General features: G+C 46.5%; 2 protein-coding genes across 11 annotated transcripts in view; one reads left to right on the top strand and one right to left on the bottom strand.

Annotated features, from left to right (window-relative positions):
• Positions 1–27,094, bottom strand: part of SYN3 (synapsin III) — a 566,272-nt gene that overhangs the window by 288,345 nt on the left and 250,833 nt on the right. The window lies entirely within an intron of this gene.
• Positions 17,522–27,094, top strand: part of TIMP3 (TIMP metallopeptidase inhibitor 3) — a 61,609-nt gene continuing 52,036 nt past the window's right edge. Inside the window, exon 1 of the mRNA XM_024927116.4 lies at positions 17,522–18,014. Within this exon, the coding sequence (XP_024782884.1) occupies positions 17,894–18,014 (121 nt within the window). The 5' untranslated portion in view covers positions 17,522–17,893. The remainder of the gene's footprint in view (positions 18,015–27,094) is intronic.

Raw genomic sequence — 27,094 nt, forward strand, 5'->3', positions numbered from 1 at the left:
CTGGGGCTTTTGTCATTCTCTCTACTCTGTTTGGAGGGTGAGCCAACGTGGCTCCCTTGATCCCTGACTCTTGGTATTCACAGCCTTGCCTAATTCCTCCACCTTGAGTGAGGGTGGGGCTTGTGATATGCCTTTAACCAATAGAACACGGCGCAGGTGACAGGGCATATGCAATTATATGAATATGAACAATCATGTTACATGAGGCTGGAATGCCCATCTTGGGAGGAGGTACTTTTTCCTGCTGGCTTTGAAGAAGCAGGTTGCCGCATGGTGAGCTGCCTGTGGAGATAATCACATGGCAAGAAAATGAGGGTGAATTCCAGCTCACAGCCAGGTAGAAACTGAGGAACCAAATGTTGCCATCAATCAAGTGAGTGAGGAAGTAGGTGCTTCCTCAGTCAAGTTCCAGATGAAACTGCAGCCCTGGCTGACATCTTAGTTTCAGCCTTGCAGAGGAGCCAGCTAAGCCATGTCCAGGCTCTTGTCTCACAGAAATCATGAGATAATAAATATGTGTTATGGTAAGCTGCAGAGTGTATGGCAACATTGTCATGCAGCAATACATAGGTAACTAACAACAATGGTAACTCTCCCTCACCTACCTTACTTTGGAAGTTCTCTACTTATGTCAGTGTCCTATTTAAAACAGAAGTTCTGGAAGAGAACAGCATATCGCAGCAGGCATTATTTGCACACTGCATGAGCTGTGGCCATAAAATAATGTTGCTGATTTTCTAATGGGCACGAGAGAACAAATGCATGCAAATGCTCCTGTTTCTACCAGGGCAGGGCTTGAGCCCCAACTGTGCACAAAGCACTGGGCTGGATCTTCTGAGACAGAGGAGCCTTCTCTCCCCTTCCTGCCTCCAGGTATGATCACTTGGTACAAGTGATGGTGGCAGCTGATCTGTTTTCCTTCCTAATTCTCTTCCCTCTTTTTGTTACTTTTCTTTATTGAAGAGGAGGCAGAGGAAGAAAAAAAAAAAGGACAAAAAAAAAAACCAGGTGAATGCATATGGTCTGTTACAGCTGGAGGGGATGAGAGGGGTCAGTCGGTGCAGCTCTTGTTGTGGAGGGTTATACAGAGACTCCATGGCTCCTAAGTGACAGAGCAAGGGTTAGAACGTCTTTGACACTTGGCCCAGGGCTCTTTCCTTCAATTACAACCTGCCATTTTTTTCCTTGCGAGTACTAGGAAGTTGACACCATGCTTCCGGGTAGAGTCTTGGGTGCTACATGTTGTCAGAGGGTCCCTCGTACTTTCTTTTTGTTCTTGGCCAAAGGGATCCCCTTCTCTGAACCTCAGTCTCCTTCTCTGTAAGATGGAGTCCTGGGGGGCTGATGGAATAACACATCCTGGCTCCCAGCAAGTGGGAGAGAAGCACTTGGCTTGCTCCCATTAGTGGGTTCTTCTGCAAGGATTTCAAATGCTCGTGCATCCCACTGTGCATTCAAGTGTTGGGAAAACATTTATTGTGCCTGACATTTTCCCAGAGAGTGTTTTCTCAGATTAAAAGAAAGTAGTCAAACTTTCCCCTTCTCTGATTACCTTAACTGAAGGAGCCCCTATATGCTCCACATCCCACAAGTTACTCTGTCTTATCATCTTCATTGCACTCATGGCCCGCTGAGATGGTTTATCCATCTGTTTCTGTGTCCACCAGGCCAACGCAAGCTCTCTCAGCTCTCAGAACAGGACTGTGTCTGTCTTGCTTCCTGCTCTGTCTCTGTACCCAGAACAGGGTCAGGCCTGGTGTAGGGGCTCAGTAAATAAAGCCTGAATGAATGACAGAACCTGTCTTGCTTTTGCCTATGAGACTTGGCCTGAGAAGAAGGAGAAATCCAAGGAATTCAAACCACTTCAAAGAAGAAGAAGAAGAAGAAAAAAATACAGCATTCTAGCAAGATACAATCCCATTTACTTACTGCACACTTTCCACATCCCAAGCAGTGCTTGGCCCTTAGGGCTCCCATTTAATTGGGATATCTCATTTAATTCTCATATTTGCCGTATGACGTGGGTGCTGTTAGTGCCCTTGTTTGTAGCCGAGGAAGCTGAGTTCCAGAAAAGCAAAATCTTTAGCATAAGAGCACACAGTGAGGTACAGTTAGGGTTTGGAATGCAGGCCTGTGTGCCTCCAGGGCTGAACTGCTCCACACTACAAAAGTTGATGGTGTCTTTATTTCTAGGAAGTACATATTGAAATATTCAGGGGACCAGGAGCATCATGTCTGCAACTTATTCTTTTTTTTTTTTTGAGACGGAGTCTCACTCTGTCACCCAGGCTGGAGTGCTCACTGCAAGCTCCACCTCCCGGGTTCACGCCATTCTCCTGCCCCAGCCTCCCAAGTAGCTGGGACTACAGGTGCCCGCCACCACGCCCGGCAAATTTTTTGTATTTTTCATAGAGATGGGGTTTCACCATGTTAGCCAGGATGGTCTCGATCTCCTGACCTCATGATCCGCCCACCTCAGCCTCCCAAAGTGCTGGGATTACAGGCGTGAGCCACCACACCCGGCCCTGCAACTTATTCTTAAACAACCTAAAGGAGGGGGGATTTAATAATATGTTAACATTTGGGGAATCTGGGTAAAAGGTATCTGGTAATTCTCTGAACTATTCCTGCAACTTTTCTGTTAAGTGAATTATGTCAAAATAAAACATTTTCAAAAGCTCATGGTGGGAAGAAGATGAGACTCATGTCATGGGATGAAGGGCACAGGTCCTGCTTGGCTACAATAAAGAGGGGGAATGGGAGGCTGGGGCAGACTCTGGGAGCTGGAAGGACCAGGTTTCATCAGGGAGGCAGTGTTCAACACGGATAGGACCAGTGATGATACTCTGTCTTTAACCAAGTCTACCCATACTTCAGCATCCCAAATGTGCCAACTTCTTTTTTTTCCTTTCTTTTCTTTTCTTTTTTTTTTTTTTTTCCTCACTCTGTTACCCAGGCTAGAGCGCAGTGATGCAATCTCGGCTCACTGCAGCCTCCATCTCCTGGGCTCAAGTGATTGTCCTATATCAGCCTCCCAAGTAGCTGAGATTACAGGTGCATGCCACCACGCCTGGCTAATTTTTGTATTTTTAGTAGAGATAGGATTTCACCATGTTGGCCAGGCTGGTCTCAAACTCCTGACCTCAAGTGATCCTCTTGCTTCAACCTCCCAAAGTGCTGGGATTACAGGTGTGAGCCACGGCACCCAACCCTTTCTACTGTTTTCTAGAGTAGCTGTCTGTGGGGGAAGGTTATACATATCCATGCTAAAATATATGCTTTCAGATCAGACAGACCTCAGTGACATCACTTCCTATTGGTGCCCTTGAGCAAGTGATTTAACCTCCCTGAGCTTAAGTCTTCTCATCTGGAAAATGAGGATGATGATGTCTACCTCATTGGGTTGTTGTGAAGATTCACTATTTCAAAAAAATATTTACTGAGCCTTGATCTGGGATACTGGGGACAGAGCACTGAATAAGACAGGCATCTTGCACTGTTTTCTTTGTGCAATTAGAAACACTAATTGTTTAGAATTAAAGGACAATTAATAAACATTTTAATAAGTTTTTTTCAGATACTGATAAGCCCAGAAAAGAAAAATCCATGTGAAAAATGAGACCCTGGGAGGCTCCAGTGACTGGGGATGGCTGTGCTCCTCCGCTGCGGTACACCTCCCCGAGAAGGTAATATCTGCGCTGGAAGCTGCAGAATTAGAAGGATCTGACTGGCCATGGCAAGACCTGGGAGAGGCAGAGGGAGGGTCAGGGCAGTCCTGGAGCTGGGACTGAGTTTGGCTTGGTTAAAGGAGGAAAAGGAGGTCAGTGTAGTGTAAACACAAGTGAGAGTGGGAGAGACATGGACAGCCACAGCAGGGGCAATGCCACGCTGGGCCTAGAAGGCCAAGGCATTTAGACTTCAAGTGCATTAGGGATCCACCATAGAGTTTTGAGGAGAAGAGTAATATGATCTCGTTTTTTTTCTCTTGAAATCGGATAATCCAGTCAGCCCTCTGTATCTGTGGATTCCACATCGGGATTCAACCAACCGTGGATGGAAAATATTTGGAAAAAACAAACAATAAAAAATAACAATACGACTATATTAAAAAAAACATGAATTTGGCTGGGCGTGGTGGCTCACGCCTATAATCCCAGCACTTTTAGAGGCCAAGATGGACGAATCACGAGGTCAGGAGTTCGAGACCAGACTGGCCAACATGATGAAACCCCATCTCTACTAAAAATACAAAAAATTAGCTGGGCATGGTGGTGTACCCCTGTAATCCTAGCTACTCAGGAGGCTGAGGCAGGAGAATCGCTTGAACTCAGAAGGCGGAGGTTGCAGTGAGCAGAGATCGTGCCACTGCACTCCAGCCCAGGTGACAGTGCAAGACTCCATCTCAAAAAAAAAAAAAATAATAATAATATGAATTTAAAAATACAGTATAACAACTACGTAGTATTTACATTGTATTAGATATTATAAGTAATCTAGAGATGATTTAAAGTATGTGGGAGGATATGTTTAGATTATGTGCAAATACTATACCATTTTATATCAAGGATTTGAGCACCTGTGAAAGTCCTGGAATCAATGTTATTAATACAGGACCTGAAACATGATAGATATTTAATAAAGAATAGCTTTATTATTGTTTATCATGCCTTGGCATTGCCACTAGTCATTACGGACTTCTAGAAGGTGGGCGGCCTGTGCCTACCTTCATTCTAGAGGCATGCATCTTGGTGCACCCACCTGCCTGGGGAAAGGGGAGAGGAGTGGGAACAACTCGGGACACCTCTGACTTCCTTCCTCCTCCTTGCCACATGCTGCCCCCCCCACCCCCAACAAGCCAGATGCCAGTCACCTCTGCCAGGCCAAGGGGCGGCCAGGGTAGGATTGCTGGGCCCCCCTCCAGCTGGCTCCGGCTCCAGGCCTCTGAGCCGCCTTCACTTTGCCTTAAAAATGCAAAGCATTCCAGCCATTTTAATTACTGGGCGTTGCATAAGCCAGCAACCAGTTCATACAAAGGAGCAATAGACAAAAAAATGATTTTTCAACATGCCTTCAGCCTCTCCCCTTCTTTCCTCCTGAAATCAGCCCCCAATCACTGCCTCCCAGGCCTAGGAAAAGCACTCCAGGTATGCACAATCTCTTTTTGAGTTTGTTGATGTGACATCAAGGTCTTTTTTCTCTAAATACTTGAGGCAAAAAGCAGTTCCAGCCACCTTCAAGTGTTTTGGAAAGTTACTGATCATATTCCTACTTGACATGCTAAGACAATCAGAGGACTCCATATTATATACACTGAGAACTCTGATATAAAACAGAGTTCATTGTGCAGTGAGTCTGTCCAGGCACCAATTCAGGGCGCTTTCAGTTCTGGAATGACTTTACTATGGGGTACTCCTAAGAAATGAACCTCAAACACAATGTTCCAGCAATGCTTTTGTGTGGAGAATTATTAGTACTTAAATATTTATGTGATTGGGGAAGCTTCCATATTTCCTAATTCTGATTTTTCAGTAGCCTCTAAACTGTTTTAACTAAATTTAATCCAAAAATTTGTTGAGGACCTACTGGGTATCAGTATTGGTTACGTTCTCGGAAGAGGAAATTCAATTAGCCCTGTCAATTAGCTCACTTTCTAAAGAGGGAAAGTTACACAGAAACTGACAATCCCAGTACAGGGTGATGAACTTCAAGTTAGGTCATCTCTGATGGGTGCTCCCAGCTTGGGTGGGAGGAAAGGCTACTTGTAGATTGTCTTAATAATATTGACAGTGACGATTCACTGATTGGCTGGCTCTGTGCCAGGAATTCTGCTAAACGCTTTCCACATATATCATCTTATTTATTCCTTATAACTCTGTGAGGTAGGCGCTATTGTTGTCCCTGTATTACAGACGAGAATACGGAGGCACAAGAATGTTAAGTTACTTGTCAAAGGTCACACAGTTAAGAAAAGGCAGTAGTGAGCTGGTAAATATTTAACAAGTAGCTCTACAGTACAAAGAGCCCTCATTTGCAGTGTTTGCCAATTTCTGTGGTGTAAATACTTCCATCATAGCCAATTTTAAGTTACCAAGGTAATGTTCCTAAATGCAGTAGCACATCATTATATAATATTTCCACCATACAGAAACAACAGATGAAAGTTACCCTGAAAGCATAAATAAGAGTATACTGTAATAAATAATTAAGGAGTGAGGAGTTTCAAGTGTTCATTAATATAATTTATTAGTTATAACATTATATAATTAAATTAAACTTTATTTATTTATTTATTTATTTATTTATTTATTTATTTATTATTGAGACGGAGTCTCGCTTTGTTGCCCAGGATGGAGTGCAGTGGCATGATCTTGGCTCACTGCAACCTCCACCTCCTGGGTTCAAGCAATTCTTATGCCTCAGCCTCCCAAGTAGCTGGGACTACAGGCACGTGCTACCACGCTTGGCTAATTTTTTGTATTTTTAGTAGAGATGGGGTTTTGCCATGTTGGTCAGGCTGGTCTCAAACTCCTGGCATCAAGTGATTCGCCTGCCTCGGCCTCTCAAAGTGATGGGATTACAGGTGTGAGCTACTGTGCCCAGCCAAAATTTTAAATAACGCCTATGTTTAATGACTGACCTGCAAAATTCCCGAATGTATAACAATAGGCTCTGACAAGCTAGGGTGAGCCAGCTCCAGTGCAGCACTGGGGTCTCTAGAACCTTGCTCTTCACCATCGCAGACAAGTAATAGTAGCTACGAGAAAAGGTCAAGGGAACGGAATGAACAAAGACCTAAGATGTGACTACCGGAGAAAAGAAACACAATCACATTTAGTGTTCACAGAATCTTTTTAACTGATCACTAGAGTATTCAGAGATAGTGAGGAGTGCAGGATGGGACGCTGAACTTGGAAATCTCCACCACAGATTAACTGTGTAACCTTGGCTATATTACTAAACGTCTCTGTGCCCCAGTGTTCCTTTCCATAAAATGGGCATGATCATAACAGCCCCTACATCTTAGAGTTGTGTGAATTACATACTTTACACTTGTATATTACATAGAATAGGACCTGGCACATAGCAGCACTCAGTAAATGTTAGTTACTTATTGTTTGATCTTTGCAGCTGCCTCTGTGAATTAGATGTTTGCCTTCGCTTTATAGGGATTCAATTTACGCTTAGAGAGCAATGCAGGAGGCTAGAGGAGATAGGACTCAAATGTTCTGATTCTAACTTCGGTGCTTACCTCAAGGGCTGGAAGGCATATTGACCTGGCTGAGTACTGTTCTCCAAGAGGGGCTGCCGACAAACTCAATGCCCTACTAAGTGTCACTTCTGATAGGGGCCATATCTAATTAATGGCTCCTCACCCTTGATTGGCGGGTACAGGCATTCTGGGAAGAAAGACCCATCTGGTTTCAGGAACTGGGCATCTGACCTTTGCATCCCTTCTTATTTTCCAAACGCTTGCCTTCTGCTTGAAGAGGCAGAGTGGTGGGGTAGTTAAGAGGATGGGCTCTGGCTTCCGATTACAGCACCGCAGCATACTGGCGATGTAATCTTGAGTAAGTGACATAATCTCTGTGTACCTTAGTTTTCACTGCGGATGAAAAGGGATGGCAACGATGATCTCATCTACCTCATGGCTTTTGCTATAAGAACTGGTACAAATTAATATATGCAAACTGCCTAGAAGAATACCTGGTACCCAGTAGGCACTCTATAGGAATTAGTTATGACTATCAAATTTTTTTATTCTCTTTTGCCTCCTTTCTTCCATCCCTTCTTTGAGTATTAATTACAAGGTCAAAGGGGATATAAGCACATGCTCTTTCTTTATAAACACAGGTCACTAGACTATAGGCTACTTGAGGGCAGGGGCTGTTCTCATTCACCTTTATACCCCTGGGGCCACACCCTGGTATACACAGTCCTCAGTGAGAATTTACTATTTGCCAGGCACTGTGCCATGCATCTTATTCAGCTTACAGTGTTTGATCTTCATGAAAATCCTACGAGGTATGCATCTCTCCTCCCTTTTAGCACGAGACAGCTGAGGCTCAGAGAGAGGTTAAGGAACTTGTTCAAGGTCACAGTGAAAAAGCAAAGAAGGATTAAAACTCAGACTTACGACATCACAGGCCTTCGTTGGTTCCTAACCTCCCTATTGGGCTGCCTTCTAGAATATTCCATGGGAAATTTTGAGAGATCGTTAAATCCAACCCACTTGGTTTTACATTTAAAGAAAGGAGTCACTGATTTACTCAAGGTCACACAGCTATTTTATGTGGTAGGACTAGGATAATAACCTGGTATATTGCCTCAATCTCATGTTTGAAATTTCAGGAGGAAATGAAGCCAGGTTCATTAGCTGTTAAAATATACTGATGAGTATGCCACCAGCTTGCCTCTGGTTCTGGGCCCTATCTTTGTAATACGAATGTAAATTTCCTATGGCATCTATCAAAATTTTGAGTAAGGAAGGGCACACCCGCACCCCTAGAAATTGCCTGCCAAGTCACTTCTCCTGCCTTCTCTCCATTGCAAACCAAATGAAACAGAGATGCATCTCACTTGCCTGCAGATAAAGCTCTCTCCCTGGTCGTCAGAGGTAGGTACTATGCTTTTCTCTGCTTGGCTGCATCAAGAGCTCTGAGCCCTCAACGAGAACCCAAGAGACAAAGAGAAAATCACCAGTGCTGCAAATGCCCCAATGAACGTGTGGGCACATTGACTTTGAAGTCTTCAGGAAGAGTGCTGGTTTGGAAAGAGACCCCTGCATCCGAATCACAGCTCTGCCACTTCCTTGAGTGTAAGAAATTGAACACGCAATTTAACTTCTTTGAGCCTCAGTTTCCTTGACCATAAAATGGGCATAATACCATAGTACCTAGTACCTATTATTAAGGGTTGTGAGGATTAGTGGGACTACTGCATTGAAAGTGCCTTGTACATAGTAGGTATTCAACTAATGCCAAGTTCCCTTCTCTTTTACTCATCTTAGAAACATTTTTCAGCTTATCATTCCAAGGTTGATGAGTTGCAGAGCAGGGAGATAATTATTTACTGATTATCTCTTATGGGCCCAGCACTGAATTAGAGCAGCCTGGAGTGATGGGAAGATGATGAGGTACTAAGGGGTCTGATTCTTTGTTTGCTTCTGCCAATAATCCGGTGTCTACCTCTCTAGGCCTGTTTCTGTATCTGTAAAATGAGGGAGTTCAACTTGGTAACCCACAGCTCTCTCCTACTTCTGACCTTGTGTCTTACCATAATCTGAGTTCCTAAACAACTCCCTGCTGCCTGGTTGGATAGGTAGCTCTATGATCTCATGGCACACTTGACTATCCCACTGTAGTTCTTTCCACCAACTATTATTTTCTTGTATTTTTCTCCCAGAAGACTGGGAGCTCCTTGGGAACAGTTCTATGCCTTGTTCACTGTTGTATCTTCAGGGCCTAGCATGGAGTAACAGACATTCTGCCAATGTTTGGTGAATATTTGAAGGAAGGAGGGAAGGAAGGAGAGGACCCTGCCCCTATCCTCCAAAGACTTGATCATCACACTATGACACATAAGATGTGAGGCAAATGGAGAATGTCAGTGGAGAATTCATGATTAAGCGCACACCCAGAACTTGGAAACAAGGTCATCTGTCTTACTGAAGCCATATATTCATGCACCATGCTTGTGCTTAGCCATCTGTGGTAATAAATCAAGACACAGCAAGGGCAGAGTTGAAAATCTGGGAATACCAGAGCCCAAACTAGTTGACCTGGGGGTAATCTTTGAATGGTGACTTGTATACTAAAATGTAGAAGCCAAATGAATTCCAATATTCCAAGTGCAAAGAAAGTGTTGGGGAAGAGAAGGATGGAGTGGCCAGCCTGGTGCTGAGAACCAAGAAGATCCAAGAGCCTGCAGTTGGCATTTGTGTGTCCAGCATTGTCCCTGTTCAGGAAGAGAGGCTTTGGCCAGTGGTTGTGAGCACTGGCATTTCCTCAGCAAAGCTTTTGCTTCCATGAAAAGGAGAATTCCAGGGTATCTCAGCTGAAAGACCCTTCCTATGATGCCCTCAATCCCTGTATTCTGAATCTACACACACCACAGCAACCTTCTGAGGAGAAACTAGCTTCATATTGAAGCTCTCTGTGACTATCAGGAGGAAGATATGGGGGTGGTGTTGACATGAGTCCTCTAGCCTATGTGACAATGAAATACCTCACGGGAAACAAGCCCAGTGGGATTTTGGTTGGTTTGCTGAGCTCTTAGGATCAGTCCGTGAGAATGATCAACTGAGGGAGCCTCATCTAGTTGAGTTTCTGGATCCAAGGAGCTGGATTCCAGAACCTCTGTTGGGGTGAATGTGTGAAGGTGATACTCTGACTCCTCCTTTTCTCCACTCCATTCATTGGTTAGTTTATTCCTTTAATATTTGTTCAATGCCTACTATGTGCATATGATGTGTTAGGCAGTCACAGAAGCACCTGGCTTTGCTCGATATCTAGAAGAGAACCAGGGATATCAACCACTAGGGGCAACAGAGTGTGCGAGGTGCCAAGCTGGAAGCCCGGAGGACCCAGTGTGGGTGGGAGGTGAGTGAGAGAAGAGGAGAGGCCTGAGAGGGGGTGGTCCATTCTGCTGGGGCAGAGAGAGGACCGGAAAATATTCACTAAGTGGTGACTCTAGCTGAATCCTGAAAGATGAATACATGATTCCTGGCAGATGAGGTGGAGGAGGGTGGGGGAATATATTGGTGGCGGCTAGATTCCAGGCCAAGAGTGCATTGTGAACAAGGCTCAGAGAAACCGATAGCTGGAATATAAAGGGTTGGAAGAGGGCAGCATGGGTTTAGAGAGATAAGCAAGAACAGAGCCTGCTGTTGTATAACTGCAGGGGCAGCCATCTCATTGTATTCTGTGTGAAGAGGGCCTCCTCCAGCTGTGGACCGTGGGGCCCTGGGGAAGAGCCAGATCACAGAGGGCCTTGTTTGTCTTTGGAGCTTAAGACTTTGTTCAGAAAGCCACGGAGCACAAGTGAATCATTTCAAGCAAAGAATAGCATGTTTTCAGATTTATATTTTTAAAAATGTACAGAAGCAGCAATGCAAAGTTGAAGTTGATAGAGAAAGACTCTGGGGAGTGTAACCAATTATGTCACTATTGAAACTGTCAGGAAAGAATCCACGGGGGCCTGATCCAAGGTAGAAATGGTAAGAATGAGAGGAAGGGATGGTTAGAAGAGATGTGGATCATGAGAATCTATAGGACCTGGTGAGTGATGATGTCATCCTTCGGAATGGGTAACCCCGGAGGGGACTGAGGGGAAAAGACAATGAGTTTTGGACACCTGGAGTCCGAGGAGGCCATAGGATCTCCAGGTGAAATTGGGCAGGAGGAAGTTGGAGATAGAAGACAGGCAATCAGAGGGACACTGTTGCTTGCAGTGTGCACTCCGGTGCACATAGCATGGTAGCGACCATGGGGGTGCGTGGGGTAGGCCTGGGAGAGTGTGGAGGCTAAAAGGGAAGGGGAGAGAGCCAAGGACAGAAAATTGGGAAACAGCTACATTTTAATTTCAGGAAGAACCTGAGGAGTCTGCCAAGAAGACTGAGAAGGTATAGATGGAGAGGTAGAAAGCAGAATCCCAGAGAGAGTAGGGTCTCAGCAGCCAAGTTTAAAGAAGGATGCGATCAATGGTGTTAACTGCTCTTTGGACTGTCCCCACAGCACAGGACAAGACCATATCAGTTCCAGCAGGTTCCACTGAAGAAAGCTCATGTGCCTTGCAGAAACAAGACCTCCAGCCCAGTCTAACAGGAGACCAACCACATGTCCATCCCATTCCCTCCCAAGGCATGACAGTGCCTGGCTGAGATGCTTGTGTGTATTCTCTGTGTGAAGCTGAGCATGCAACCTTCAAAGAAACCACAAAGGAGCTACTCGTTTTTAAAGGAAAAACACATGAACTCCATGGGCATAAGGAAGACATTAAAACAGAGTTGGGGAGAAGTTCTTCTCCTTCCATTTCATCGTACCCTTCACAGAAATAATTGACTGCTTGAATATATGGTCATTGAAACACACATACACACACATACACGCACATGAAAACAAGAGCTGGAATATTTGACTCTGCTTTCCATTTCCCACCACCCTAGATAACATAGGATACAACATGGCTTCACTGCACACATGTGTTTTCTGGCTTTAAAAACACTGAGAGTAGATCCCTGTGGAAAGAAATATGAAAACCTGAGGATTCATGCGAATGTAGCCAGAGACTCTTACAGAGGGGTCTTCAATTTGCTGGGAGGGCTGGGGGAGAGCTGGGACAATTTTACTGCCATGAAATTGGCTCCAGATGGAGGCAAGGAAAGGTGTTTACCCCCTGCTGGTGCCAGACACAGAGAGAGCCTGCAGTACCTTGCATCTTAGGCTCAGAATTGCCCAGTGCTGGGCAGCAACCCCACTGAGGGTCTGGCCAGAGCTCACGGGGATGGGTGGACCAGGCTGTCTGTTGCTTGGAAAAGGCCATTTTGAATATAATGACTTTCACATGGACTGTGGGGCTTGGGGGAAGGCATCGTGGCTAGGGTCTGGAGGGGAAGAGGGAGGAAAGCAAAGAGGAGCTTCCCTATGAGGCAACAGAAATGACAGTACCTTCTCCAGGTTGAATTTCCAAAACCCAGCTCTGCCCTGGAAGACTGGGACTGTGGCATCCTCTGCAGTGTTCCCAGACCGCCCTAAGGCCCCCAAACCAATGATTCACAACTATGTTGCTTCCCCAGAGAGCATCTCCCCCTTTGGTTGACATGTGGCCAGCTCAGGGGTGGAGGAGCTCCGGCAGCCACGAACCCAGACGGGATGTTGACTGAGAGCTTTGTGGCCAAGGCAGATGGGAGGGGTGAGCTTCACCCACTCAAAGGCACCCGCACCCCACCGATGAGTGTGGAATTGTGCTCTCCCGCCCTCGCAGTGAGACGACCGACCAGGACTGCAGGCTGAGCAAATGGGTGTTCTCTGGCTTATAGCGCCCCCTAGCACCAGCCAGCGGGATAAAGCTCCGTGAACTCTCCAAGGAGCCACCACCTGCCTGTCTGAATGCTGGCAAGGGGTCGGTGGTGCTGATCATTGGACCCATTCAACCAATACTTATTAAACTCGTTGTTACCAACACTTAATCCCTGTGTTCTAGGGGCTTACGCTCCAGGAAGGGAAACAGATGGGTAAATAATCACATTAGAGTCAGCTAAGTATTGTCAAAGAAGTTAATACAGGGTGTTGTGGGGATACATGGGAGGGGAATCAGAGGAGGTTTCCCGGAGGAGGTGACATCTCAGCTGAGGTCCGAAGGATGTGGAAGAGTTCAGTAACTTCTGAAGACCAAAAAAATGGTGATAAAAAAGACACCTTCCTAACTTTTTAGTGCTACGATCCAAGAGACAAACAAGCAGGTGAACGCATAACTACACTGGGCTCCACCATAAGCCAGACCCTGTCTCTCCTAGGACTTTGGCATCACAATCTTCTCTGAAATTCTGTTTTCAGCATTGATTCTTGGGGGAGGTAGCAATATAGGAACTCAGTGTTCGTTGCGAAACTGATGGATGATCTTCAGTCTTGGGTACGTTCCCATGTGTCAAACCTGTTTAAATGGCAGGACCCATCTCCCCTTCAGAAGCATTCACTTGTCCTACAGGATTCCCCGTGGAATGTTGGAGTTTTTGAGGTGAGAGGGATCCTGGATACCACTGAGTTCTATCTTTCATCCAATAAACACAGAAGTCGACGCCTGGACAGGCAAAGTGACTTGACCAAGGCAGGTGCACAGCTATTCTGCAACATTGGGAACAAATCTCAGGTCTTTTGATTTTTTGTTTCCATTTTACTCCCTTTTCATTTCCCAGAAACAAAGTTTTCATGTGCTTTTTTTTATAGTGATATGTTTGGAATGCATTAGCTAGTAATTTAGGAAGGGAAAAAAATAAACACACAAGAGATAAACCTGTCAGGAGGACAAACCTGTATTTCTTCTGATTGGCTCAGAGGGTGATTATTATCATGGTAGAGAATTATTTAATCAGTGTAAGTAAAATTTCTCTGTGGGCTGGGCACTGTACAAAGACTCAAATGAATCTGTCTACAGATCTGAAAAGCAGATACGAGATCTGTGAATGGCTGGGGTTTCCAAGCCCACAGTACAAGCATGGGCCACACCTTACAGCTTGGAGGACTGAGCCCTGAAAATGGGCAAGTTCCTTCACTTGTCTGAACCTTATTTTTCCCACATTTAAAACAAGGATGAGTAGTTTCTGAGGTCCTTTTTATGACTTCTCTTCCTACAGACTCTAGCATCCTATAACTTGATACAAAGAGGGTGGATATGAACTCACCTTTCCTAGAAAAGTTCCAGGAAAGAGAATACCAGGTCATCCTAGTAGGTGTGTAGACAGGCCAGATAGATCTTGAAACTTACTCAGTTCTTCCCAGATGTATAACTCTATCATTGTTCTCAGCTGTCAAGAGAAAGCAGGAGAGCCTGCATCTTCATTCTTTTTTTTTTTTTTTTGGAGACGGAGTCTCACTCCGTCACCTAGGCTAGAGTGCAGTGGCATGATCTCAGCTCACTGCAAGCTCCGCCTCCCAGGTTCACGCCATTCTCCTGCCTCAGCCTCCCAAGTAACTGGGACTACAGGCGCCCACCACCACACCTGGCTAATTTTTTGTGTTGTTAGTACAGACGGGGTTTCACCATGTTAGCCAGGATGGTCTCGATCTCCTGACCTCGTGATCCGCCCACCTTGGCCTCTCAAAGTGCTGGGATTACAGGCGTGAGCCACCGCACCCAGCCTGCATCTTCATTCTTACTGTTAGCCTCAGGTTCACCCCACCTAGCTTATTAAGTGATGTTGAATAATCAATTCTTACATATTATTAGGCTCATGGACACCATGACATCCAGACTGATGGGTGCCTGCTGAATGGGGTGACCCTAGCAGGAGGACTCCCCTACACAAGGATTCATGGAGTTTGCTGTTTCTTTTCCTTAGGGTGAGAACCAAACTGCCTTCACACGGTGGGCAGAGGGGAACTGATTCAGGTTTGGAATAAGAGAGAACATCCCAGCTGAAAAGCTCTTGGAATTCGCTGAACTTCAAGACACTGTGTGGACCAGCTTAGGATAGGGAGTGAGAAGAAATTAACCAAAAGGTAATTTCGTTACTTTTCAGCTGGAAAAAAGATCAGATTACACTTGTGCTTTCATAATTAAGTAGCTGCTGGAAAAAAACGCTTCAGATGCTTTCTATGAGAAAACTGCTGCTTGAAGTTCAGCAGAAGTTATCTACTTGATACTTATATTCCAGGCAAGGCCTTCCATTGGAGAAAATATCGGCACTTTGGACAAAACTGAAATGTGAAAAGAAAGAGAAGAGAGGGCCTCTATCATGTAAGATGCTTATCCAAAGTGGATTTGGTCTGGAAGGTCTTCTAAAACCTTCCACATGACTGTGGAATAAGTCATGTGGGGCGCGGGGATAAGCGAATCTCTCAAATTCCACCACGTATGCCCTCATTCAACCTGGATCCTTAGAGTGGCCTCCAGGGCACTCTGCTCAGGACTCAGTCAGCTGTTGGCCACACCCATGCTCTCCAGTCTCCTGAGACCCTGTTTGGTTCTGAGAGGGGTAAAAAGCAGTGTGGCTAAATATCCCAGGCCTCAAAGTATTCCTACTGTGGTTGGGGAAGCAATAGAATCATACCCCATAAAACAATGAAAACAGTGCTAGAAAAACATCGAGAGACAGAAACATCTCTACGAGTTAGGCCACAGTTAGAGTGAAGGCAGGGAGGGTTTTTAAAGCTGGGTGGAGGGGACAAGTCAAAAAGATGTGGAAACTGGTTTCCCTTTCCTATGGCTAAAGTGCTCAAAGGGGAAAAAGGAGTTTCAAAAGTGTTCTTGGAAATACCATCTCTCACGAATTCTTCGGCCTCTGCTGTCCCAACGTCACTTGTCTGAGATGTAAACAGAGGAGTTCTGAGAAAGAAGCTGAACTTGCATTTCTCCCTGTTTCTATTTGTTCCAAACTTGTGGCATTTCTAACAGGATGAAGTGGAAGAGAAAGGGAAAGAGACAAAAGTGTAGAAAGATGGAAGATCCCAGCTGCTAATGGCCATTTGCAGTTAGATGGAACAGCTGCTGACGTTCAGGGAAATGCATGTCTCTCTTCAGATGGGAAGGAGCAGTGGAAAGGGGTGACGAGTTCCTGGCTGGCCACCAATCATCCCATCTTTCTGTGCCGGTTCCTCATCTGGAAAGTGGGAGTGATACTTGTGCTTGCTTTTCCTATCTACAAAGATTATTGTGAGAGCTATAATACGGTGAGATACAGAATCCTGCTTTTAAAAATACAAAGCAGAATCAAGATGTCAATCATAAGGATAGTAATTGTGTTAGTTATTTGCAATCATCTATTATAGCTAGTCGTCTAGGATCCTGGATCGTTCTCCTGGTTTTACTACAGTTTTGGATCAGCTCACCCCCAAATCCCTTGCTGAAGGGTGGAGCCCTGTCAGCCATGGGCAGGGAACCACTTCCTCTTGCCTTTCTACTTTCTGTCTTTCAAACATGCCCAGGGTCTTTGCACTTGCTGTTCCCCCTGCCTGGTACCTCTCTCCTGTGGCTTGCCCCAGAGCTGATCCTTGTCTTTGTCCACTTCTTAGCGAGGATGGCACTTCAGGGAGCCCTTCCCTTGCTATCGCAGAGAGAGCAGGCCCTCCCCAGTCATGTCCAACACAGAACTCTGTTTTGTTTTCTTCATAGCCCTAGCATCACAGAAAATCACCCTGTGCATTCATGGATGTCCACGGGGGCAAGGGCTTTGTGTTGCTTAACCCAGCATCCTGAACCGTGTTTGTTGAATGAATACAGAACCCCGTTTGCTCTGGGGGAGCACAAAAAACAGTCTTCTATCATATATCACAGCCAGCTGCAAACAGCAGATGGCTTCCCATATCCCAGAGAGTAAGAACTAGAGAGAGAGAGAGAGAGAGAGAGAGAGAGAGAGACAGAGAGAGAGTGAGTTTGGGTCTTTCTCCTCTGTGCCTGCTCTCTCCAGAGAAACTGGAGGGGTAGCAGTTAGCATTCCCTCGCTGGTTCCACCAAGCACAGTCAAGGTCTCTAGGATATGGCCACCCCTCACCTGTGGAAGGGGTTCTGCTGGGGTGGGTGGGTGTTAGTTGGTTCTGGTTTGGGTCAGAGGCACCCAGTGGCCCAGGTGGGCGTGGGGCCAGGGCGCAGACGAGAAGGGGCACGAGGGCGCCGCTCCGAGGACCCAGCGGCAAGCACCGGTCCCAGGCGCGCCCCAGCCCACCCACTCGCGTGCCCACGGCGGCATTATTCCCTATAAGGATCTGAACGATCCGGGGGCGGCCCCGCCCCGTTGCCCCGTGCCCCCGGCCCCACCCCCTTTTTGGAGGGCCGATGAGGTAATGCGGCTCTGCCATTGGTCTGAGGGGGCGGGCCCCAACAGCCCGAGGCGGGGTCCCCGGGGGCCCAGCGCTATATCACTCTGCCGCCCAGGCAGCGGCGCAGAGCGGGCAGCAGGCAGGCGGCGGGCGCTCAGACGGCTTCTCCTCCTCCTCTTGCTCCTCCAGCTCCTGCTCCTTCGCCGGGAGGCCGCCCGCGGAGTCCTGCGCCAGCGCCGAGGCAGCCTCGCTGCGCCCCATCCCGTCCCGCCGGGCACTCGGAGGGCAGCGCGCCGGAGGCCAAGGTTGCCCCGCACGGCCCGGCGGGCGAGCGAGCTCGGGCTGCAGCAGCCCCGCCGGCGGCGCGCACGGCAACTTTGGAGAGGCGAGCAGCAGCCCCGGCAGCGGCGGCAGCAGCGGCAATGACTCCTTGGCTCGGGCTCATCGTGCTCCTGGGCAGCTGGAGCCTGGGGGACTGGGGCGCCGAGGCGTGCACATGCTCGCCCAGCCACCCCCAGGACGCCTTCTGCAACTCCGACATCGGTAAGCGCTCCTGGTGCCCCGCCCGAGCCCCACGCTGCAGCCGGGACTGCAGCGGTGCTTAGGGAGGCAGGGCGAGACCCACTTCTTTCCTCTGCCCCAGGAGAGGGGCAGACGGGGTTGGGGCGGAGTGGAGAAACTCGATGTCCTTGGGCGGGGGCGCTGGCATAGCTGAGAGGGGAAGATGCCCTGCAGAGGAAACTCACAGTGGCTGAGGGAGCCCCTGGCCGCCTTTGCTTTCCTAACTTAGGTCGTGGGGTTCCTACCGGTCCTTTTGACATCTGGAAAATGTCCCATTCAGTACTAACGGAGGAAGGGCTAGAAGAGAAGGGTGGGGAAAGGGTTCCCAAAACTTGGAATGCTAACTAAAGTGCTGGGAAATTGAATAGTTAAAAAAAAAAAAAAGTTGCCCGCCATGTGCACGGAAAGTTGCAGGAGAAACTTGGAGTACTCCGAGTCTGCATCATCTCCTGCGCCTATGAAATTCATTCTTTTCACTGAGACCCAACCCAGCTGCAGGCTTCCCAGGCAAGCGCTAACCGAGCTTCTGGGACTGCCAAGTTTGGGTGGATTTAAGGGGGAAAATGAGGAGAAAGCTGTGGCATTGACCCACGCCCTGGAGGCACTGTGTTTGAGAGTGTTGATAGCCAGCAGAAGGTGCGAGGGGTCACTCACCACATAGCTGTGAAAATTCACAGGAAGGCTATATTTTTTCCCCTTGAATGTGTGTGGGGAGGGGGAGAATGGGTAGTGGAAAACAGATTTGTCACCAAAAGAGCAAACCTGCCAAGGGTCACATCACGGTGACAGTTCCAGACTGGACTTAGTGTCTTGAGTAGAGAGACCCTGTAAAGAGACCTCCTACTCCTTAGTGTGTATGGAGGGCCCCGAGAGCATCCTGGGAGGCTTGTCTGGGAGTGTTTGGGACACTTGTGTTTGGATGGCTAAAGGTGGAGTGGCATCTGGGAAACATCTCTCTCCTCCTTTCCAGCCCATAAAGCGTGCAAGTCCAGTGGCTCTGCTGGGAGAGTGTGTGTGTGCGCGCTGGGCTGGGCTGAGCTGGGCTGGGCGGTGGGGTGGGACAGCCTTGCCGCCCTCTGCCTGTGTCGATTCAGAGGTGAAGAATGGAGCGTGTGTGTTTTAAGTACAGTCATAAAGGAGAAGGAAATTTTCCACTGAGTCTTGGGTGAGGGACTCTACCAGCGTGTTGTGGTGAGGAGGGGGAGGAGGTAGGAGCTTGGCAGCGGAGGCAGTGAGGGCCGGGGGGGCACTGCTGGTGGGCTGGGCTGAGCCTAGAGGTCAGAGTGGGGGTGTGGTGACCAGAATGTCAGTGCAGTTGGCAGCTGAGGGTGTTTGTGTGACCTGAGGTCACCCTTGTAAGAGGCTCCCTGGGGCCCGCATGGTACATCCTCCCCTCTCCTGGGGGAACCCAGCTGGCCCAGGATTTGTGGATTGCTTAGAAAGATCCTTTTGGGCAGCCTGAAGACTGGGGAGGGTTTTCCTCCCTCATCCATCTCCACCCACATTCCACTTACCCTTTCCCTCCTCATCCCAGTTGGTAACATTCCCACCTGATTAGTGTGGGGAGTTGCTGCTGCAGCTGAGTTCTGGTTTTGCCCAGCAGGATCACACACATGCGGCCAGGAGGCTGGCAGGTGGAATCAGGGTGTGCAGGGGTGCAGCCCAAGTCCTTTTCTGCTGGAAAATGGGCTGGGTGACTTCACTTGCGTTTTTTTGGTATGTAGTGGGAGTAGGTCCCCATTCTTCCCCCTTGCCCTTTGCTTTGGGGTTTCTACCCTAAAAATTGACCACGGAAAGTGAAAACAAGCATGAGTAGATCCTGCTTCCAATGGGGGCCTTCCCGTCTGCTTACTGCTTAGGTTTCCTGCGGTGGGTCTGAGCAATGCAGAAAGTTTCTTACAATTTCTCTGGATAGATACAAGAAATAGCTCCCTCGCTCCTCTTCATAAATTTCTCAGAGAAAATCTAAGTTACCAGGAAGTACCCAAAGACCAGGAGATTGTGGAATCAAAAAGAAAAAAAGAAACAAAAAATCTTCGATGCTCTGGCATGGATCCCAAATTGTTCTGCCTGGGTTTGGTGAGCTGCACTAGTGGCAGGGATGAGCTAATGCTTTTAAAATGGGAGGTGTGGGTGTGAGCTGCTTGCCTGCCGACCTCCCTCGCCTTGCACAGCACCCTGCTGGCGTCCAGTACTTGGCTCCCAAGTTTCATTGCTCAGAGCCTTTCTGGTTTCCAGTCTGGGTTGAAACTGTCTATTCTCTCCCTCAAACAAATATGAAGGAGCTCCCCATTCCTTGGGACCCACACAACCCCACCAGTCAACTTTGTAGCCCCCTAAAGGTGTTCACGTCAGCCCATCAACTTCCTGTTTGAAAACCATCATGGTGGTTTTCTCTTCATGGCTTGGTGCCGTGTTGGCCTAGCAGAAGGCACAGGAGGCCTGGCCCGGTCCTCTCCAGGGGGGCTGCCCGATGGCCTTTCCTCCTGTCTCTGCTCATCCACAGGTGTCTCTTTTTGTCTTTTTCCCCCAAAGTCCTAGGGCCTGGCACGGCATTCTGGGGGAGGAGGAGTTAAAAGGTGTTTCTATGGCAACTCCAGGCCCTGCACCCTATGGAAGTGTTTAGGAGAAGAATAAACTACATGCCGGCTTATAAGACACACTGTGGGGGAAAGAAAGGGACTTGGCAGCAGGCAGGATGTCTGTGGTCCCCCTCCCTGGCCAGTCATTGCCCCTGAAACTCCTGACAAAACCTTGACTCTAGAAGAGGAATGGGAGGGGGCTGGAGATGAAGAAGGCGGCTTCGGCCCGGGCAAATCTGCCCTGGCAGCTCTGTCCAGCTCAGGAAGGGGTGGGCTGTGCCAAGGGCTTTCTGAAAATGTGCGTGTGTGCGTGTGTGTGTGTGTGTGCGTGTGTGGCTTCTGCAAAGGTGGCTGGCAGGGCTGAGGGGGGTGCAGCAGAGAGAGAGAATTTTGCTTGAGAATGCCAAGCCCTTCTCTCCTTCTCTCTTGCCACCTTTGCATGGGAGGAATGGGGCTGTAGGATGAAGCGTGTTCGGGGCCTGCCTCTGAGCCTGTTGGGAATTTGAGCATGAGGCTCAGCTGGGGGGCCGGGTGCCAGCCCCAGAGGATGGCCCCTGGATAGCTCCAAATTGTTCTGACAGGGGCCAGTGCCAGCAGATTCTTTCAGTATCAGATCTGAGGTTGTCGTTTTAGCAAAGAAGCCATTTTCAAAGAAACCAGATCCATCCCCTCTCCCTCTTACACACAATTACACCTCAACACTGGGCTTTGCAACTTAAGGAAAACAGAAAGAATCAGACTTTGGAGAGGCGCCAGCACTTGGTAGGGCAAGTCTGGGGGACCCAGGCTGTGGATGTCTTGGGAACCATGGAAGGAGGAGAGCTGCTATCCAGCTGGAGGAGGGAAGAGACATCTCTTAGGCCCCTCCTGGTTGCACGCACTTCCCAAATGCCATCTCTTTCACCCCCTCCCCCCACCCCCCACAGCAACCTTAAGAGTAGGTATTGCACCCATTTTTCAGATGGAAAACACTGAGGCTGAAGAGACTGTGCTTGTCCAAGGCCACCCAGTTGCTAAATGATAAAGCTAAAACGTATTATCAGTTATACCATGCTTCAAAAACCTTTCAACTTTCATTGACACATGACATTCTAAGGCGACCAGGAGATGGAATGGATGGTTAACATTTGAAGAATGCTTTTCTTCTACATTTGGGTTTTCTTTAAAAATATGAAGACAGCAAAAATGGCCAGAGGTTTTAATTAAACATCATCTTTAGGGAGGGAGAGCTTATTATTATTCTAGTGTATCATAGAGGAAAATTCTAATGTTCTTTGGCTATTAGATCTGGAAAAGACCCTTGAAACCATCAAGCCACAGTAATAAAAGGACTTGGTTTGTCTCACTGTGGCCCAAGGAGAAGTAAGGTTAATAGAGACAAGACATTTCAGGGCTTCAAGACTCTTCCCTTAAAGGTGGGATCAGTTAGGGCTCCCCAGCGGGAGGTACCCAGTCTGCCAGTGTGGTAGGAGGAAAGCCAGGGGGAGTCAGGAGACTGGGTCTCAGCTGGAGAAGGTGCCCCTCTGACAGTTCTGTGTCCCTTTCACAGTCCCTGGATAGATAAGGCTAGAAAAGTGGCCACAGAAGTAGCTTGGGTGGAGGGGTTTTTATTTGTTTTGCATGAACAGCAGGAACCATTCAGCTCCACTGCTGAATGGCACATTCCAACAGGTTCATTAATTAAAAACAAAAACAACAACACGATTCTCCATCGCACTTGGCTTTTACCATTCCAGCCAGTATGGACAAGGAGGCCCCTTCTTCTACCTTTTGTTGTAGTCAACTCCTGGGTGGCCTTGAGAGGCAGGGTGGAGTGGTGGAAAGGCAACGGGGAGGGCAGATCTGAGCTCCACTCCTTCCTCTGGGGCTTGTTGGCTGTGTGTGCCTAGGCACATATGGGCTATCTTTGAGCTTTAGTTTTCTTATTTATACAAGGGGAATAACAATTTGTACCATCTTGGCCTGTTTTATCTATATTTTAAAAGCTGCAAGTATATGAATGCATTCTATGTCCATGTATGTATCTCTCTGTATATCTATGATATATCCATTTCTATTTATCATCTATCTATCTATCTATCTATCTATCTATCTATCTATCTATCTATCTATCTCTCTATCTAAAATCGGAGAAGAGTAAAATCCTTTCTGATTACTTTTTCTAACTCTAGCCCCTTCTCCAAATCCTTTTCTTCCTATACATTTACATACATAGGTACCCATAGCAAATTTATAGTAGTTTTTCCCTTAGAAACATGAATAGTAGAACATTAAACATCATGGAATACCACATAATACCACATACAGTATTCTGCTTGTTTCCCATTCAACAATGCGTACTAGAGATCTTTCTACTTAATATATATGTCAGAGGAGCACCTTCTCCAGCTGGGACCCAGTCTCCTGACTGCCCCCCTGGCTTTCCTCCCACCACATTGGCAGACTGGGTAGCTCCCTCTGGGGACCCCTAACTCATCCCCACCTTTAAGGGAAGAGTCTTGGAACCCCGAAATGTCTTGTCTCTATTAACTTTACTTCTCCCTGGGCCACAGTGAGACAAACCAAGTCCTTTTATTACTGTGGATTGATGGTTTGGAGGATATATATATAAAAATATATAATTTATATATATAATACATAAATATATAATTTATATATAATATATTTATAAATATAATATATAAATATATAATTTATATATAATATATATTTATAAATATAATATATAAATATATAATTTATATATTACATATTACATATAATATATATATTATATATTACATATAATATATATTATATATTACATATAAATATATATATTATATTTATATATTATATATAATTATATATAATTTATATATTATATATTATATATTATGTATAATATATATATTTATATATTATATTTACATATATTTATATATAATATATATATTTCTTTTATGTATTTCATGAGGTTATAATTTTAAACAGCTAATAAGTATAGAGTGATTACTATGTGCCAGGCATTATTCTAAGTCATTAACTTACATTAACTCATTTAATTCTCTCAGTTTTATGAGGGAGGTGTGCTATTGTCATCTCCATTTTACAGCTGAGGAAACTGAGGCTTAGAAAAATGAGGTAACTCGTTTAAGGTTACACTGCTAGCAAGGAATACAGCCTGTATTTAAGCCCCTTCACCCTGGCTCTAAAATATATTTAACAAGTATACTATAGATCACATTATACCATATCATATTATATACACTACTACATACTCTTATATTATTATAATTATATAATATGCATTTTCAATTTTAATAGTTCCTGCCAATTTGGCCTCCACAGTGGCTGTGTTAACATAGTTCTTTTCATATATGCAACATGAGGGGATGGAGGAATGTTAGAGCCCTGTGCTTAAGAGACTCCCATGCTTCTCTCAAATAGAAAAACAATTTATAATTTTTATTGACTTACTGAGTGTTTTTTTCCCTTCTTTTTGTCTCTTTGAAAGGGAGCAAAATTAGGGCCACGAAGATCAAGTTAATGGGAGTATTTTCATAGGGAGAGGAAGGCTGCAATGCCAGGAAAGCTGTGACCCTTGACTTGTTGCATGCTGGAGTAATTCGGTTGAAGATAGTTTTATGTATTTATTTTGCTTTCATAATAAGCAATGGACCATTTATTACACCAAGTTGTTTGACTTTGAGGACTTACATGGACTCAGGTTCAAAGGTATATGTGGCTGTGTTTTGAACACACATACACAGGGTTTTGCTTTCTGACTCAAAGCTGTCTGCTGGCCAGGCTCATGGTGGCAGCAAGGGCACTCACTCATCTGTCTCCCTTCTTGTTGCCTATGGATGGCACTTGGGTGAGAGCAGTGGGATGGTCACAAGGAGGAGCATGGACTGCCGAGAGGGAGGCTGGGTGGACCCCAGCCAAGAAGGACACTGGGCTCTCATTATTATGGGAGCTAGAAGGCCTGGTTTAGGAAAGAATTCCTGTTCTGATGAAAGCTCTTCAGTGGACTCTTAGGATAAAGTATCATCAAATGGCTTTTACAAGGGCCAGTGTGGACCCTGCCTACCTCATCCTCATAGTCTCATCACTGGTCTGTCCTGCTCCAGCTGTTCATACTCTGTCTCTCTGGCTCTTGGCCCATGACACCCCCTCGGTTTTGAACAGTCCTCATTAACTTCTCATTCTCTAGGTCTCCTTTGGTTCCTTTCCCTGATCACTCCTTGGCATTGGTACAGACGAACAGTCATAAACCTTGCCCATATTTTAAGCATGCTGAAAAACGCCATCTCTAGTAAAACCCAAATTCTCCAAAGCTGCATGGGAAACTCCCAGAGGAACTTATTCCTGGGCTGGGAGAAAGAACTTAGGGCTGCATGCCACCCAGAGGGATGCACCTAACCCACTTTAGAGGGGAAGCACCCACTATGCTCTCTGCATTACTTGATAAGTCTAGTCCTGTCTTCTGGTGGACATGATACCCTAGCACCCTCCCAGAGAAGAAAGTGGAGATTTCTAAATGCCAACCCTGCAGGAGATCACACACATAATACTGTAATTTTCATAGTAAGTGTGGTGCCCTTACTATGTGCCAGGCACTGTACCAAGCTCCTTACTTGCCTATCAGTCATCCCAGCTGCCTGATGAGCTGTCTCAGGCTAGGGAAGCCAAATGGCTTGCCCAAGCTCACACCACTTGCAACCTATACTTGCTTAGCCTATCTCCAAAACCTGTGTTTCCAATCAGTCTCTCATATAGACCAAGGGCTACAACTTTTTAGACTTGGGAAGATTCTACCCATTTTGCGACCTCTCCACATGAGTCTCTGGCTCCCCACTGTTGGGGTCCCCCTCAGTCTGCTTATCTTTGGTTTTCTTCCTCTCCAGACATGCCTTCCCTGCTGCCCCCAAATTTTATTACTGTATAGTCAGTTCTGGGATCCTAACATAACCAAGCCTTATCTCCTAACCCAGTGCCCTTTCAACTCTCTCAGTGGTTCCCAGACTTTTCAACACTATGGAATTTTTTAAAATTAATTTTTCCCTTCAATAAGTTCTGTGTTTGGAACAGTTATCCGTCACAATTTCATGTGTTGAGTGTTGATTAACTTTCCATTAAAAAACAAATTAAAATATAACTAGAACTGCTGATACTAGCCAGTCATTATTCTGACACAATCAGCTAATATACTAATTAATTATAGCCCAAAGCAAGGACGGTTGGTGTTTTCATAAGCCTGGGAAGTTTTCTCATGGGTTCCTGGGTGATTGCATTGTCGGATTTGGGTTGGCTTACTGCTATGCCTAAAATAGCTCCTGGCTTCTTTGGTATATCGCTGTCCTTTGCCCCTCCTGAGAATCTTTAGTTTCATGCCAGCTTAGCATCTCTTCTCCCTGTGGGCAGGTCCCATGCATTTACTGCCATTGTCACTTCTCCCTGTTACCCACAGTGCTGCCACCATGCCTGGGATAGACAGCAGGTAACTGATGTGTCCTAGTTGAGGTCCCTATCCTTTCAGAGGAGGTGACATGGGTTCAGATATTTTCCTATGTTCATGTCTGGCATCCAGGGGTATACAAAGTATTGATTCTAGCTAAAGGGACTTACTAAATACTGTTTGACAGGAGGCCCACAGGTGTCTATCTGGGCTGCAGTGGAACTAAGAGGTCTTTTTGTTCAGCTGTTAAAAAATTAGTGTTTGTAGTTTCAGAGGGGCCCCAGAGAACCTTTCCTGACCCATTTAGAGGCCATCTGTGTGGCTAGGATGGCTTTGCTGTCACAGAAGGGACAGTCCACACTACCCAACACTCAAGTCTGATTTATGTTCATGTAAATCCGATCACCTAATGGTGGCATTCACGGCTTGGAGACAAGAAACTATAAGTGTTTCCAAGCCTGCAGCCACCTGGCTTTTTGTGGGGGTGGGGAAGGGAAGGAAAGCTGTACGATCTGGCCTCAGAGAGCCCAAGGTAAAGTTCAGTTAGTGGAAAAACAGAGCCCTAGATGATTGGGCGGGGGGTGGGTACTGGGGAGTGGAGAGGGGAAGTCCTGAGCTGACCAGGCCTCCAAGAGCCATTCCGGAACTAGAGATCTTAAATACTACATGGTAATTATCCCCTCTGCCTCTGCCCATGAGGGTGTCAGGCACAGGGCCGCCCGGCTGCCTGCAGAGAAGAGCTGTTTCATTCAGAAACTTCAGGGCTCCTGCAATGCCTGGATTAGGATGTGGGGACGGTGAGTTTCGCAACCAGGGTCAGATTTCATGAAGACTTGGTTTCGTGACTTGAGGTGTTTGACTAAGGTGTTTGCATCTCATGTATTTAGGAAGGGCTCCCTTTTGACTTGGACTTTATCACCATGAATAAGCTCCCTGCCTTTTCGATTTGGAAACATGATAGCTCTTGTGAGCTCTGCTACTCCCAAGCTTGGGCAGGTTCTTTGCCTCAGTTTCCTCATCTCTAAAATGGGGGAAAATAT

This window comes from Pan paniscus, chromosome 23 (genome assembly GCF_029289425.2).
Source record: "Pan paniscus chromosome 23, NHGRI_mPanPan1-v2.0_pri, whole genome shotgun sequence".
In the NCBI taxonomy this organism is placed as follows: domain Eukaryota; kingdom Metazoa; phylum Chordata; class Mammalia; order Primates; family Hominidae; genus Pan; species Pan paniscus.